We start from the raw sequence: 17,433 nt of genomic DNA, 5'->3' as shown, positions 1-17,433 counted from the left end.
TCTAGATCATGAAAGGTGGTGTAATGAATAGGATTATAGATATGAAATGTGTCATGAGCTGGAGTAGAAAGAATTTCACTTGTCAGTATTGTGCTGAATTGGCAGAATCATGTGTAGAGAGATGTATTTGGCTTTAAGATACCACTCTTAATTGACTAATGAAATTGACTGCTAGGGTCTTAGCATTCTTGAAAATCATTCCATGTAGGTTAAATAAAAGTTTAGGAATCTATTTTTTAATCTTAGCCTATACATTTTTTCCAATGAGAGAGCTTACTGTACTATGTTTTAGAAGTTAATAAATTTTTAAAGAAATTAGGCCTAGAAGGGACTCATGAGGTCATTCAGTCCAGCTACCTGCTCAAGGTATCCCTGAGATGACAGTAATTAATTTGAAAGAAACAAGATATAGAGTTTGTATGAATGCCAAAAGGTGGTCATTGATGCTTCAGGAATTGCATTGATCTGCAGACTAGTTCAGAAGCAGCTTTTACAAATGGAATTAGTTTTATCAAATTAAAGTATTTAATAAAACAACAATATATACAAATACCCTTGTAACTAGATGACCTAGAAAAAGAAAGATTTTCTTCTACAGTGGACAGCTTTAATAGGAATAAAGCATCATAGCACCACAATAGTATGTATGTGTACAACTTCAAAACATTCCTTGTACAAGTAGACTTCATTTTAAAGGGAAGATGGTCTTTCCTTCCTTTCTCATATCCTTGCAACAAGGTATTTAGCAGAATTCACAGATTCATTGGAATCTGACATGATCATGCCATGAGCACTTCTGCCATGGTCTCAAACTCTCAACCTTTAGACTTCTAGCCACTCTCCCTTGTGTCCACGTCATCAAAGCCACGGTCGAGATCTTTCCAAAACAAAATAAAGTATAGTAGAACTCAAACAAGATGTTTGTGCAGCTTAGTCATTATGTGGATTTTTGTGTGTGCTTTTGACTTGTGGGATGAAAACTTCTGGAATGTTTTTGTTAGAATTTACTAAGAGTGTATTTTGCCTCTAAGGGTAAACGTGATCTTAAAATAACTGGTATTAAAGAGAAGTACTTTCAAAAGTACTGTGAACAGGCTTGTTTGTACATCACAAAAGCCAAGGGGTAAAACATGACTTTCTTGTATTTTAGGACATCGTGTACTTAATGTTGAAAATAATAATTGCAATAAATTGTTGAGGGGACTGCCTTGTATGGAATTTTCAGCGTGTGGGATGTATCAGATACAATTTACTGTGCTGGAAGGGTTTTTTTTATATATTTTGGCAGATGTGATGGAATTTCAATTTGGGCAGTTTGAAGTACATTTTTGTTAGATGTCTTACATTTTTAGTCTTCACTGCCTGAAGTTGGTACATTATTCATTTCATTTTCCAAATTATAAAAATATTCAGTGCTGCTTTGAGTTTTCTGAGCTAGTAAGCATGGACAAGGTGGTAAAATTACAGAAGTATATAGGGATGCAGTCTGTGTATGTTGGGATTTTCATTTGTTTTAGCTCTCAGAGGACAGTATTATTACAAAGTATAAATTTACTTTTAGATTCACTTGTTTTACTTCTAAAACAATATGTTTTCTTACAAGGGACTTGAAAAATGAAACCCATAGCATAGTTAAATCTACATGTAAATTACTATATTTCTTGTGTGCAACACATACCTTTTTCCCCAAAATCAGATGCTAAAAATTTAGGTATGTGTTATAAGTGAGAAAATATGGTAATACTAGTTGCTGTAGGTTGAGTCTTTGCTGGGGGGAGGAGCAGGTATGACATATAATGCTTCCCCAAACACCAGAAGCTGAAAATTGCAGTGTGCATTATATGTAAGAAATATGGTAATAGTGTTTCTGCCAGTTATGGGCAAAAATACCAGTAAAATCTTCACTCACAGGAAAGATTTTTCCCTCTTCATTCTGCCTTTCAGAAACAAGATGTGTATTAGATTCAGGGGCATACTGTATGTGAGAAAATATAGTAACACTGCATGTACAACATAATAGAGGCAACACAGTGAACGCTCTGGGCTCCCTTTTTGCTGGCTGTGAACACTTTCTCTTTTCCCTGTCAGAGATTCAGGCAGCAGAAGCTCAACAGTGCTATTTCTAAAGTAGAGCTGCGCCCTGGATGTCAGGGCAGAGGCTCCTGTTGAATTAGCGGAGTGGTCCCTCAACCAGGCTTCAGGCCCTGTTGGCTAGGATCAGGCCCTCAGCTGACCTGACAAATGCTGTTAGCTGCCCACCCAGCTCAGTTCAGGAAGAGAAGTGGGGTCAGTTTTTTTTTTTGTTTTTTTTTTCCAGCCAGCAGCACCAATAGCATCCTGCTTCTAGGGGGTTAACAAAGTAGCCACAGTGTTTTTGCTTCCTGGCTACTCCAGCTGCCTTGGTTTGCCCTGGAAAAATACCATACTTTACCAGTATTTTCAAGGAAAGATCTTTTTCTTCCCTCTGCCTCTTGAAAAATAAAGTGCATGTTTTATTTGGAGATGTGTTGTAGGCAAAGAAATATGGCAGATTTCTTTTTGAGAGACTTGCATTGAGCAGCAAAATGCTATGCCTTTAAAGAATTAATGTATAACAGTTATGCAATACATTAAGTAACATAGTAAAGATTTAGTAAAAAAAAAAAAAATAGTGCTTTTTCCCTAGATGCCACCTTATGCATAGAATTGCTCTCTCCTTGTTCCTTCAAGATGCTTTGTTAAAAATAAGGATAGGCAGACAGGTATTTAGATTACAATCAAATGATTAAAGTTTGCAGTATTATATTTAAGATAGCAAGCAAAGATAATTTAAATAAACAGGTTACATCTCTAGGAAGTTCCTGGAGATATTTTAAGGCAGCTGAAGATATTTGGAGCATTATGTGAAACTGAAGAAAATTAAATACTAGGTTACACAACATATTTTTGGGTGGGGTGAGGCAAGGAGAAGGATAAATTATCTTTATTCAGTTTGCATCACATTTTAATGGGGAAGGGAGCAATTTAACAAAGTATGTGTTGTTGATAAAGTTAACCAACACATTTTGAATAAGCTTCCACTCTTTGCTGCTTTCACCGTTTTGAGAACCCATGCACTTCCCCACAATCTGACATCTGACCAAGTCTTATGCCCCACCAAAGTGAAAATCAAACACATTAATGACGGAGTAGCTTGATATGCTGCCAGCTCTTTAACAAGAGGCTACTACAAAAAATTTCCTCTTAGGGGATGACTCTGGTTCTTGTGCTTTCTTCCTTAGGCTAGATAAAGCACATTTTTTAGAAATAGTGAAAATATCTCTAGTTCACCTCGACAACTGCCCACTTTAAACCAAGAAAGGAATCTTTCTCAAAACATTAACAGTGGGAAGCAGACATCATTGTGCAAACCTAGGTCAAGTGAACTTGCCAGAAATTGTTACTTGAGCTTGAAAAAAGAAATTACATAGATAAAATAGTATCTTTGTTCAGTGTTTGTGATACGTGATGGGGTTTGCTAGTGCTGTTTCTTCACTGAAAATGTTTTTTAAAATATTGGTTGCTTGAGGAGATTAAATGAATTCCAAAGGCAAAACAGTTTTGTTAAAGTACTTGAGATCCAATTATATTCTTACATACATTTCATGAGCATGATTGAGCCTCGTTCAGAGGGAGCAAATACTGTCATTAGCAGAATGATCACCCAGTTTTCCCATCTTACCTGGTAATAAAATATTTAATTGGGTTCCAAAAAACTCCTCTCTCCTCTGCAATCCAATAATGAAATAATTTGGAAGACACTCAGCTAGTATTATTTTGCAATAAACATGTTTAAATATTTAAATGGAAATATGTTTAAAAGCAGGAAGAGGGATTGTTATGAGTTTTGCTTTAAACTGATGCAAGCTCCCAGAATATTCTATAACAATGCTGTAATCATCAGTCTCACTCCAGTGCCTTTTTAATAATTTTCCTTGTATAGGAATGCCATTTATTTTTAAGTTATACAAACAATCATGATTAATCACATTTGCAGATCCCCAGTATTTTACTTTATACCAGTTGTAGATCTTGAACATGCCAATCCTGCTTTTCAGGGCTGTTTGTGAACAAATTTAAAACTTGTGTCCCTATTCAAGAATGTATTTTAGTATATGCCAACTTTCATTTGGAGATGAGTTAAATACCTGGCTGATTTGGGGTCTTTGAAGAGAATTTAATTGAAATGGAAATACTAGTTTAATATAATTTTACTTCTCTTCTTTTTGTGAGGAAATTTCCTTAATGCTTAACAAATGGTGGATTGTTATACTAATCTTTTGATTCTTTCACGTAGGTGCTTGATTGCCATTTTATTTGTACTCCCTTAAATGGAATAATAGTAACTGAAGCCTGTGCAGTCTACACAGATCTAATATGTCACCTAAAATCTGTTCAAGATCCGTTCAGTCAGTAAATGTCTTTGTTTTTATGCTTTAACAAAATCAAAGTAGATCTTCAAAAAGCAACCTGCAATTGAATAGGAAAATCTGCTGCCAACTTTGTTTGAGTATTTTGTGGGATACCTCAGGAAAATGATGACTTCTGATATATTTTAGTGCAAAATACATAAACTTAATAAGTTTTGAAGAAAATGTTACTCAAATGGTATCAGCTTAGTCCATAATAATGTTTTCTGTATAAATATTTTACCACTAATGAGGACCTGTAAGGCTCCTGTCTGCACTCGCATGCCTCTATCGCTGGAATGTCTAAAAGCAGACAACAGCTGCTTCTGTCCAGCCATAAGGGTGTGTGTGCGCATGCATGTGCTTTTGGTGCCTGGTTAGTGGAGCCGTGTGGAGCCAAGCTGCGAGAGCACACAGTGCACCTTGGGACAGGGCTGTGTGGCACTTGGCAGAAAGTATAAGAGTGTTTGCCAGTTCTCAGACAGCAGTAGAAGTACTACTTCACTTGGCATTTGAAAGGAGGGTTCTGATGCTGCAGGAGGAGCCTTAGGTGTGGACATGTTCAAAGTTTTGTCAGCTGGAGTTTTGCTGGCTAAACTTCATAATGCGGACTAAGCCAGATGATACTGGCTCCTTTTCATTTTTAAGTCAACAGACTGCTGACAAAAGGAAGTTTTGAGTTTGGCTGAGTGAAACCCATACAGTGCTGGGTACCCATGAAGTGCCATCATACGCAGTGATTCTCTTTGTGTCTTTCAATGGAAAGGAAGAGGAAGAACAACTAAAAATTCATGATTGTAAACCGCCAAAAAATCCTGCAGGGGTCTTATAATTTCAAATACTCTTACATATTGTAGCTGACTGTCCTTTGAACACTGACACACCTTTTTAAGAAGTCAAAGGAGATGCAGAATTTTTGGCACCATTTTCTTAAGTTACTTCTACTTAGCAATATTTTTGTCACTTTTTGGCAAACTGTATTGCAGGACGTACTCCTCTTTACCTATTTCATATGTTTTCTTATATTCTTAAATAATAATCTGTTGTATCATTTACTTGTAGTCTTTTCGTTGAAAAACTGATCTATTGATAGCAAGTTTAATTTTTTTTCCTGACTTACCTTTGTACATTCATAGCTGTGTAGCATAGTGCATGAGTTTTCAGCATATTTGATTGCATTTGAATCAAAGGTTTAATACATATCGTAGTTATCAAAAGTATTTTTGATAACTATGACCTACTACTAAATTGAGTAGTTTGTGTTCTTCATTTGTTTTTGATGGGCAGAATTCTTCATTAAATTCTTTCTACTTGCTGTAATCGGGCCCTCCAACTCACTTTCTCCTGATATTCACCATAGTACATTTGCTAAACTAGCAAACAATTTCATTCTGATTTACTGTATTTACCCTTTTAGATTTAAAAGGATTTAATTGCCAGTATGAATCTCCAGTTAACATATTTGGCTCTTGGTTTATGCATTTTTATGCTATGACATTCACGTGGTCAGACTTCTATATTGTCTAATATGCCCTTCTTTATATAAGGACATATAAATAAACCCTGGCATATTCCTTGTGTTTCAGCTATGTATGGGATTAATTTGAAGTTAATTAATCCACTCCACCTTTAAATTGTAGTTTTTTATTACTTGAAGGAGTGAATTATTTTTAGGGTGGCATAGTCTTTCCCTAGTGAGGTACTTTGCATTTGTTTGAAATTAAGAATATCATAGAATGTTCTTTTTCTTTTAATTTTTTAAGGATATGGCCCTTGTTGCGCCTGAAGCTCCTTCAGAACAAGCCAGAAGAGTTTTTCAAACATATGATCCTGAAGGTAAGGCTTGCATTGATTGCTGGACTGAGATTTTGAATTGAAATGGGTTCACTAAATTATTTTACAGGCTTATCCTGATTTTGACTGTTCTATGTATAAAGAATCCCTTAAAGAAATAGGACAATGGTTGTATCATACATCTAGAATATTTCACCTCTAATAGCACAGTCTCCTGCATTTTAATGCATCCTGCTTATCATTAGGCTCAGTACAGACTTGGGGGAGTGTAGTATTTACTGATTAACCAGCAAATCAAGGAGCTATGAGTGCAGCTGTTTATCAGCCTAAAAGGCTGAATAAACCTTTTGATTAATACAGCCAAGTAGAGCAATACACAATACAAAATAGAATTCTTAAGCTGTAAGAGAGTCTCTTTGGCAAGTGACTCACCCTAATTTTACACTTTTGAAGAATAACTTGCCTAATCAGTGCAGTCACACCTGATTCCACTTGTTTATATGAAAAGTGCTGGAAAATTCACCAGTTTTATTTGGAAACTGGAAGCAGCATGAAATTTAGGTGTCATTTTTATAAGAAATAAAGCTTAGTACTATTTTTCTGTGCTTTCAAGTGGTACATACTTATTAATAAAACTGCCTTCATATTTATAACTTTCATATTTCTGTTAGGTAGAAAGATGGTACTTCATTCTTTTAATTTCTGTAAATTATGAATTTTTGTCATGATGAGAAATGTGTATGGAAATTGTGCATTTTTAGCACCTTGTCTTTCAACTTTACATCTGGCTGTAATGTTTTAAGCTGTACATTTAATTGCCATCATTTTGAGTGGATTTGTGCTTGTGGAATATATTCTTTTTTCCCCCAAGTGAAAACATTTCTCTCTCACAGATAATGGATTTATATCTGACACACTTCTAGAGGATGTAATGAAGGCTTTAGATCTTGTATCAGATCCTGAGTAGTAAGTATAAGTCGTGTAGTTAAATTCCTCCTTTATCAATGCATTAGTAAATGGTTTGGTTATATTTTGATAATATTGTTAATAAAACAGATTAGTGTAATGTCTCGGAATGTGAGAGTTATTTGTATTAACAACCTAGAGAGGTTTTAAATCTTGTCTTTAATTTAGAAAAGAATCTTGTCTCAGCTTCTATTTATTAACTGCTTGTGACATGTTTTTCTTCATGTATACATATTTGCTTATGACCACCTAACGTAACAAGATGAATCTGTGCTGGAGGAAACCAGGACTTTCAAGGGAGCCTACTACAATGTCACACATCTGTAGCATTTGAACTTAAAACTGTTTCAGATTGATTTTGATGCACTTACCCTTTGCATTTATCCATCAGTACTACATATGTTCTAGCTCTAATAGTGATTATTTTGATAAAACTCTTTACTTTTGGAGCAGAACATATAACTCTTGTTTAGACTTGTATTAACAGCATGTTTTCCAAATGCTTGGTAAGCGCATTTATTTTTAGTATTAAGGTCTGCATTTTTATTTTTTTTTTGTATACTTAGCCCAGAAGGGGAAAAATTTGAGTTTGAACTTCTTTTGCATCTCCAAGACTTTAGTTGTGTTTAGCCATTAGACCAAGTTGCAGTTTGTCTTAGTCTAAAGCATTTGTGTTATAAGGCAGTTGAGTACTCTTCCGAGAACGAAAGCCATCTTTGATACCTGAATGGAACAGTCTCTTTCCTTTCAAACTTGCACATCCCAGATAGTAAAACTGACCTTTATTTTGTTCTTCTTTATGAACCTGGAGGAGAGGCCATGGAAGTGATAGGAATATGATGATGTGAATTATGGGAACAAACAATAAAGGAAATGCCTAAGAGGCAAATGTAGGCACCCAGTTCTGTCCTTAAAATAGTGAAAACGTTAGTGTTAAGGAAAGAACCTGACTTAGGAAGTTTGGGAAACTTTTTTTATAATTTCCATTTCTGAAAGGAAAATTCCTCTTTCTGTTTTCAGCTTCCTTTCAAGTGGGTGCTTGGGTTTTAGTAATTTTTTACTTAATCCTGATTAAGCTACAAACCTCCTTGTAGACTTGAGCTTTACTACGAAGTCAACTAGGTAAAGTTACCCTAGATAGTTGATTTTATGTCCATTCAGCATAGAAGTGTGATTTTTATTGCAGAATAAAATAAATGTTAAATTACTTCAGGTTATATGTATTGTGTGTCTGCACACATGACCTGTGGTTACATGTCCCATTAATAAAGTATAGAACGGGAGCTGTAATAATGTAAACAGGGCTCAGATTCTTATATTCCATGTAAGTGGTTGTTCTATTTCCATTTAAAATTTTAAGAAAATGATGGATATACCTGCATATACTTCCAAGCTTATTGTATCTTTGCATATCTTTATATAGCATTACATATAACATGTCAGGTCCTGTAGTTTGCCACTTAGGTTTTGAGCATCTCAAATCTCAAAAGAATGAAGTCCTTTCAGGCCTCAATATGTGAGAAGATGCCAAGGAAAGATTTTTGTGGAGCAAAAGCATATTCACTAGGTGGAATAATTCTATTTTAGTTGTGAATCTATTCCTACAATGTATGTGAAGGCATTGTTGTTAGGGGCATCGTCTTTTATTAGCAACTTGCTCATTTCTGGTTACTAAAGTTCTGTGGCACTCTTAGTAAAATTAGAGATGTCTTCAAATTGTTTAAAGTTTGTCTAGCTTTCATTTATATTAAGTTTCTAGGCTTAAACCCTTAATATGTCTAAGTTTTTAAACAGTTGCTGTATTTCATTAGCAAGTGAAAGGATTCATATATGTTCTTATGTGAATTAAGAGTATTTGAAAGGCTTGTATAAACCTAAATCTGCCCCACCTATGTTCTTCTGTCATCTTTCAAACAATACAAAACTCTTGGGCAGTTTTCAGACAGCTGCCTTTGGGTGGGGAGGGGGGTAGAAGTACTTCCAGACTTGTAACAGAAAGGGTAATATTCCATTCAGAACCAACAATGGGTTTAAAGTCCTATATCTTACAGACAGTCCGTGCTAGTTCTGTGAAGTGCTGAGTATTTCTTATTTCAAATGTTAAAATCCAGCATGATTTACAGGAGGGCTAGTTAATTACCATTTTGTGAATTCAAAAACCTTTCATTCAAAGGCCAGTATTGTAGAACTTAAGAGTACCAGATGGTACTCATCATACTAGGCAGAGGGATAGGGAAGAAATATGAATATATTTTTAGACTTTATAGAATAGGGTCTGCAGAAATACAAGCATGAATGTTTTATTGACAGTCATTTAATGTGACCTGCAAATATCCCATGCTTATGCCAATAAAACTTTCAAACTACTTGCTGTACATTCTTAATCTCTCTGTGTAATACTAAAATAAATGTAAATGCTTTTGACTTCTCTAGTATAAATGGCACTAAGTAAATATGCAGTGATAAACTGGGGACTTCGATAAGCCTGAATTAAATTTATCAATCTCAAGTTAATTAATTGAGAACTTTTTAGATCTTTGTTTAAAAACAGGTTTGTTAATTCATGCACAGTTGTATTTAAAAGATGGTTTGTGTATTCAATTTCAAGCTAGCAGTTGGTTTTAAGATGTCTTCTAAACTATTAAGTTAGAATCTAGACTGGTTTTTAAATGACTTTTCCTAATAAGGTGATCTCGCAAAATTATCATTACTACCTCCGTTTTAAATAACAGATTATTTTGATTTTCAGAATAGCTGCATTTTGGGGAAATAAGTTGCTTTTCTGGTCCATTTGTCATTTAAGATTATAAATAGAACAGCATCAGTATATTTGGCAGACAAAGGTATTGTATAATTGCATAACTGAGCCATGAAAAAATAAAAATGCACTACTTACACTTTTCTTTTTGTCTTAGTGTAAACATTATGAAGACCAAGTTAGACCCAGAAGGACTAGGAATTATATTATTGGGTCCCTTTCTGCAAGAATTTTTCCCTGAGCAGGTAACATAGTCATTATCTTCTATGTTATAGCATGAAACATTGTGTATTTTGCTTAACAGCATCTTTTGGTGTGATGCATTAAACATTTTTATTTATCTAATGTGCAAAACCTTTTTGCAGAAGTATTTTTAATAAATACTGCATTTATTTGACACTTCTGGTCAGCAGGTAACTATTTGCACTATGTAGTTGAATAGATTTCCTTTAGAAACCAACATTACAAAAATTGTACATTATAAAAACCTTCCTATGTTTTTTAGGCTTTCCACTAAAAGGAAACTCCCTTGAAGTTGCAGGTTTAAAGTTCAGTTAAAGGCACATTGTCAAGTATCTTAAATATAAATTTCATTTTGTCTGTTACCTAGAAGTACACAGGCATGAGGGCAGAGCAGATGATAAGGCATCTTGCTACAGCTCCAAAAGCATAAAACTGGTCTGGGTTTGTGCAGGAGGCTACCTCCAGCCAACCCCACCAAAACCCTGCAGTACATTAGAGGTGATTGGATATGAGGGCTAAAGCATGCCAGTCTTTTGTGAGAGACTGGCTACAGAAACAGCTTGCCTTAACCACACAAGTACTGTGGGCTCTTTGATTTGGGAGACCTTGATATTTTTGCTTTTGGTTCCCCAGAAGTGAGAAATCACCTGAAAATTATTAGTTTGAATTTGATTTTAGTCTCTTGTGAGAATGTAATGCCCATGGAGCTTTGTAGCAATATCATAAAGATCTACAGCAGCTAGCAAATACTATTCCCAAACTTTTGGTGACATAAATGATGTTAGGATACAAGCAGATCGTGATATCTCTATTACATAAATGGAAGTTATGACTTTTAAACAAATAGTGACATCATGCAGGAAATACAGGAAAGCCTGCATGTGTGAAAGTTATGGAAAATTATTTTCAGGATTTGAAGTGAAAAGTAGAATGCTTAAGACATTTTTAAAATATACTTGGCAATGTCCCTTAAAGATGTAATATGCAGAGTCAGATGGCTGTACCAAAGCAGTGCCGCAGTGTGATATACTACAGGTGATTTGGGAAACATTGGAGCCACCCTGCCAAAGATTGTAATGACTGAAAACATCATAATTAGATGATGCAGTGGGTAATAGAAAGATTAAATGAATTATCAGACTATCTGTGCTCGGTACTGAAGAATCATGCTATTTCCAGTTGAGCAGTGAATGTAATTAGTTACTCTTGAAAATACTGGTTTGTCTGTTCAGTTACAATATAATTGGACTGATCATCAGGGTATTTTGTTTTGTCCTGGTTGGAGAATCCAAAGCCTAGAAAATCTTTAGGATCTTGTATCTGATCATTTTTATTACCTCCTTGTCCCACCAACTGCAACTTGTATTCATGATGAGAAAAAGTTGGCAGGATACAATGATTTTATTATATGAAATTAACTGTTTTATTTATACTAGGACTCCAGGGTTCCAGAGTCATTCACTGTTTATCACTACAATGGATTGAAGCAATCTAATTATAATGAAAAGGTATGATTTGAGAAAAAAAATACCCTAGGTCAGGAAGAAACCAATAGTTTTCACCATATGATAGCAGTTCAACAGCCTCTAAAAAAGGAGTTTGTGAAATTCCATTCCTTATATACCTATATAAAACTACTAAACATTTAGCAGTAGTTTCTGCTAAGGTGAGTAAAATATTTGTACTCACAAACTTTTTTTTTAGCTAACAGTCTGCTTTCTACACATAGTTTTGATTTTCCCCAAACCTCCATTTACAAATATTTGAATTTGGAAAGATTGTTTCATACTCCTATCTCTTCTACAGTCTGGGACTCCTGGTTGAGCTACATTTCATGTGCTATAGCATGGTCTGCCTCCCTGAAAGTGGAGACAGTGCATCAGGTGGTAGTTCCTGGCATGGTACTCAGAGCAAAGCACTTCCTATGCATGAGAATGGAGACATGAGACAAACTCCAGTGAAGCATCAGCATTTCCAAATTTAAATTTTTGGTTCCAACTTCTACCACAGCTCAAAATTCTCTGTAGAAAATGTAGATGAAAAATAAGCCGTTTTTGCTTTTTTTTATAAATGTTGTGCAGAATTAAGCACTTTGAACTCCCCCTGGATTAGTGCATGTATTAGCTATCTGAGTAGTGTGTGAGAATAAATAATCACAGAGACAGTTACAAGTGAAGAGATCATTTTGTTCAGTCATTATTTAATACATTTGAATACACATTCCTTAAAATGAAATCCTGTGAAACCTAAAATGTAGGGAAAGGTAACTCAAAAACAATGTTTAGGTAATATATGCACATGTATTTATTTTAATGTTTGACCTTCACATATTTGCTGAACAAATAACTATTTCTAGGAAATGCTGGCTCAGATATGTTTAAAGATATCTTTGCTGCTTCATTGAGTTTTAAGAATTAAATTTGTTCCAAGAGACTTTAGGATCTAGTTAACTCTAACTCCAAGGAATTGGGGTATAGCTAGCATTTAATGAGAAATGAAAATATTTTGACTTTGGATAGGTAAGCTGTGGTAAAAAATCTTTTTCTTGTGCCATTTTGGCTACTTGAAGAACAAAACATTGAACATTGGTTTGCCTAACGCTGGATACTTGAACAAGTTGCCTGACTTCCAGAAGTGCTGTGCACCTGCAGCTTTTGTTGACTTAAGTGCCAGCTCTGGGTGCATGAAGGCATGAAATGAATAGTGAATTAGTTTGTTCATCTTTTGCTTCATTAAATTTTTCTTGTGCAGCTGTAATTTTCACCACTTGCCTTGCTCTTGACACGTGTGTGTTTATGTTAACTCACTTTGTTACCTGTTTTTTCTCTTCTATTTGGATGAAAAATATTTCAGTATTTTTTTTATTATTAATAGTAATATTTACCTGTAGAGCAAATTTTAGTGCTGTAAGAGTTAAATGCAAACTTGTTGCCAAGAAAAATCTCTATTTCAAAACTATATTGTTTCACACCTGAAAATCTGGTCAAAATATTTCTTTCTCTTATTTTCTGTAAGGAATTTCACATTAAGCTTGTGTTTATTTCATCCTTTTTCTGACCTGAAAGATACTGGCAATTTGAGTTCATTGTCTGAATAACCGATTGTCACACAACTTTTGTATCAAGTTTTCATCAGGCCTCTCCCTCTGCTCTAGCCTTTTTGGTCTCTTCATGCAAATCATGTGCTGCATATGCCCTAATCAGAAGTTTTGGCACTGGATCTTCTATCTCACTTTTATAAATAAGAATGAACTATTTGTGTATATACACAAACAGAAACAAATATAAAAGTGCACATCCTTTGGTTGTGGTATATTTTATGACATACATCTTTCATGAAGGATGGATGTTTGCATACTCATAAAAGGTTTCTTAGATAATATAGACTGATCTAGTTGGATTTATTTTGACAGGTCATGTATGTAGAAGGAACAGCAGTTATTATGGGCTTTGAAGAGCCAATGCTACAGACTGACGACACTCCAGTGAAACGCTGTTTGCAAACCAAGTGGCCATATATAGAGTTACTGTGGACTACAGATCGATCTCCTTCATTAAACTGATGCGTTTAAATTATATACCATACCACTAGCTAATGCTTGAATGAGGGTATAGGAAATGGCAGTATATGCTATACTTTGGCTGCAAGAAGTTATACACTGGTATCATTGACAAACTGTAAATAATGATTACAAACACTTTTTTCAGTGTTAATTGGAATATTTAATTTTTTAATCAAATTGATTTCTATTACAATAGTTTGTCATTTTTTGGCCGTTGTAATGCTGTTAATGTAAATTTGTTTCTTTAAAAAGCCCATTTATTCAGTCTAAGATTATTTAGCATCTCAAAGATTTGAAAAGTGTCCAATATTGCAGTATCTGCATATTAAGAATCAAATTGATCTTTCATATATAAAACCATTCCTTTGCTGCTTCTTGAATCATTTGGCCATGTTTTATTATTTGAATATACTGGCTTACATTACAGTATCCTAATTTTTGGACAAGATTAGCCTTTGCACTGAATGTGTTTAAATGAGTTTAAACTTTCTGCAATTTTTTCTAAAATCTGGTTTTAACTAAACAGCTTGCACAAAAGTGGTATAATTATGATATATTTCTAGGAATATTACTCAGTATAATTCATAAATGCTTTTTCTTGGCAGTTGTGTATTGCTGTGGCTTAGCTATCCGGCATGTTAAAAGTGAAGACAGGATCTGAGAATAAATAGATGTATTGATATTTATTCAAAGTTGTATAAAGGAAATGTAAAAAATCAACAGCAGAAAGAATTTGTTCTATAATCCTTAAACTGTTCAGATTTATAGTATTGCCAAGTACCTCTCTCAGTTTGTCCAAACAGCAGTGTAAGCCAGCTTTATTGTATGTTTTAAGTGCATGAGACCATCTGTTATTACATTAGTATATTCTGTTATTTATTATCGACTTGTTAACCCTAAATAAAGACTTTTCCCTGAAATGTGATTTAGTGTTTCCACATTGGTTTCCAGTTTAACCTGTTCGCTGATTCTGTAAGCTTTGTAATGAAAAAACTAAAAATGTTGACTCCCCTAATATCTACTTTTTGAACTAGAGAGCAACCTTTTGAAGTTATAAACACTTGTCAAAGATAAAAGCTTACGATCATAATTGGTTTCCCACTTCTTGCATTTGATAAGCATAGGACATGCATGTATAACATGTATCAATGTTAAAAGAGGGCTGAGAATTCAAATTTAGAAGTTTTATTTTTCTGCTCCTTCACTTTATTTGATAGAAAAATAGAATGATAATAAAGAAGCTTTTTCAGAGAAACAAGCTGAGCTTGAATTGTCGAAACAAAAACCATGCAACAAAAAATGCTTTGTTATAGAATTTGAAATGTAAATTAGGTATTATTGGCAAAGAGAGACAGGTTTTCTCTGGATGGCAGTTGCAGAAATTACATCTGCATAAACTTCAAACTAATTATTAGATTTACTTCAGGAAAACAAGATTGATGTAATTCCAGTACTGGCTTCATGCAGATGCTTATTCCAGATACTGAGCTCTGGAATTAACACCACCTTTGCTAAATGCAAAAGTGACAACACTGAATGTATCGCACAATATAAAAAGGAAAGTGAGTATTTAAGGCCTAATTTTATTTTCCTGAATAATGATCCCATCATGGGCAGTAACAGTTCGAATACCGTAAAAATCTCCATGCTTTCCTTTAAGTCAGTTGTCCCTATACACATTCTCACTCTACTGGGGTGTGTTCAGCCCACAACTTTATTTGTCTTTGCAATATTTAGATTGTTTCAGCCGCACCCCTGGTACCCCTTCATCTGGGGGGTGGTAAGTGGAGATTTACACTTATCCCCACTCTCCCTCTCCTTTCCTCTTGACTTGATGGTGAGGACAGATCATTACTGTTGGTCAGTGTGTGGGCCGGGAGCGGTCCGAGGCCCTCGGGGGCGCGCAGCGGGCTGTGGCCAGCAGCCCTGGCACGCGGGTCGGGGAATGCAGGCCGGCAGACTAGAATTAGGCACGGACGCGTAGCGGTTGATTAAAGATTATTTTACTTACACCGTAGATGGTTGCGGTGCAGGCAGGAAAACTTGCTTGAGTTGCAGTTACAGATAGGAAAGAAGAGCGGACAAGAGTTCTAATCTCACGAACTCTAGCCCAATCCGGCTGAAGGCTCTAAAACCACGAGCCCGTCGTGTCAACCGAAGAAAACAACTCGGAGAAGAGCTCTGGATACATTCACACGAAGTTTGCTAGGCTTCGTGGAACTTGCACGCAGGGAAGGGGTTCGTCGAGGGATCGCGCTCGGCGATGGGGAGAGGCCAGAGGTTGATCAGACCCCTATAGCCTTCTTAAGGCACATGCTGGGTCCGTTAGGCTCCGCATCGCTTAGAGTTCTTCACGAGACGTGAAGTCCTCCTCCTCCAGATGGTTGTAGAGTCCTCCAACTTGGGCGGAAACCGCTCAAGCCTCTTATACGGCTAGCAAGCCAATCGCTAGCTGCCACGTGGGAATAATTTAGAACTGGCCAATAGTGGGACACAAATTTGCATGCAGGTGGCGGGAACTCCTTTGCACCGGGGTTTTCTCTTTGCAACTGAGAAATGCACCTTGCAAAGAAAGCTCCTCGTGGCGGGAAATAATTTAGCAGTGCCGAAGCGCGCGCACACAAAATCGCACCCTTGGGTTGTGACAGCATGAGTATCCTGGTACGCCTTATTTACTGCTGCTTTTCCTTATTTCATTGTCCTTTCCTCCTTGTAGTGCCAACCTTGAAAGGCACCACAGATCCACTTTCAGCCATTGGGTTTGAAGACTGGCACCTTTTAGTACTTCCCTCCTCTCTCTCCCTTCCCCCACCCTTGTTTCTTTCTATTGTGCCATTAGGCACTACCATTTAAGATCTGCATAATTGCTGTCAACCTGAAAGTTTCCTCACAAGAATTATGATGTCGCTTCCTAAAGCTTGTTATCTTTTATAACTGCCTCTCTTGCGAAGGGCTTATTTTGGTATCAGACGATCATACCCAACATCTCTACTGTCAGGGTGACTCAGCCACCCTGAACAAGTATCCGTTGTTCATTTCAACCAAGAAGGAGAAGAAGAGACGATTATGAATATCCCTCATTGCAGACCCCTGGGTTCAACATAGTTCTCAGCACCAAGTGTTCCACTCGGTCCCATCAGGCTCTTGATATCACCTCTTCCTGGAGACCCTTTTCCTCTGGCCAGAGCTACCGACCATCCATAAGTTTATAGGAAAAAAAGAGGCTAAAACACTTGTCCATAAAATGTATGGAGGGTTGGTGGCAACCCTGCTTTCCTACTGCTGCCTACTGGGACCTTTGGGTGTTTTTGGAAGTGCTTTGGATATTGTATGTGTGGGACAGAGGATTCCTCTTCACCTGCTTGGGGATGAGTCTGGCTGGAAGGGCGTGTCCCCTGAGCACAGGGAGCGGGGCTTGGAGTGTCACTGTACTGCATTCAAGTTCTCTCTTCCCTCCTGTCCACCTTGTGGTTCACAGCTGCAGCAGGGGGAGGAGGATCAGGCTCTTTGCTCCCTGACCTGTTGCAGCAGCTGCAGCAAAGAATTGCTGCTCACAGCAGCAGGCTTCTCTCTCCCATTTCCTGCAAAGGGAGCAGCAGTTGGGGAGACCTTTTGCACCTCAGCCCTCCTGTTGGGGGAGTGTAAAGCGATTTGCCGGGGGTTGGGGAGAGAGACACTCCTGC

The 17,433-nt window shown here is 36.4% G+C and overlaps 1 protein-coding gene across 3 annotated transcripts in view; it reads left to right on the top strand.

Annotated features, from left to right (window-relative positions):
- MINDY3 (MINDY lysine 48 deubiquitinase 3) overlaps positions 1-14,675 on the top strand; it is a 65,145-nt gene extending 50,470 nt beyond the window's left edge. For all 3 annotated transcript variants that reach the window (XM_019498001.2, XM_006271244.4, XM_019498002.1), the window contains 5 exons: positions 6,191-6,263; positions 7,115-7,187; positions 10,103-10,190; positions 11,625-11,696; positions 13,601-14,675. In XM_019498001.2, coding sequence (XP_019353546.1) covers positions 6,191-6,263; positions 7,115-7,187; positions 10,103-10,190; positions 11,625-11,696; positions 13,601-13,750 — 456 coding nt within the window. In that variant the 3' untranslated portion in view covers positions 13,751-14,675. The remainder of the gene's footprint in view (positions 1-6,190; positions 6,264-7,114; positions 7,188-10,102; positions 10,191-11,624; positions 11,697-13,600) is intronic.
- Positions 14,676-17,433: the final 2,758 nt, after the last annotated feature.

Source organism: Alligator mississippiensis, chromosome 5 (genome assembly GCF_030867095.1).
Source record: "Alligator mississippiensis isolate rAllMis1 chromosome 5, rAllMis1, whole genome shotgun sequence".
NCBI classification, from domain to species: domain Eukaryota; kingdom Metazoa; phylum Chordata; order Crocodylia; family Alligatoridae; genus Alligator; species Alligator mississippiensis.
The sequence above is the reverse complement of the archived record's forward strand: the minus strand, read 5'-3'. Positions and strand labels throughout refer to the sequence as shown.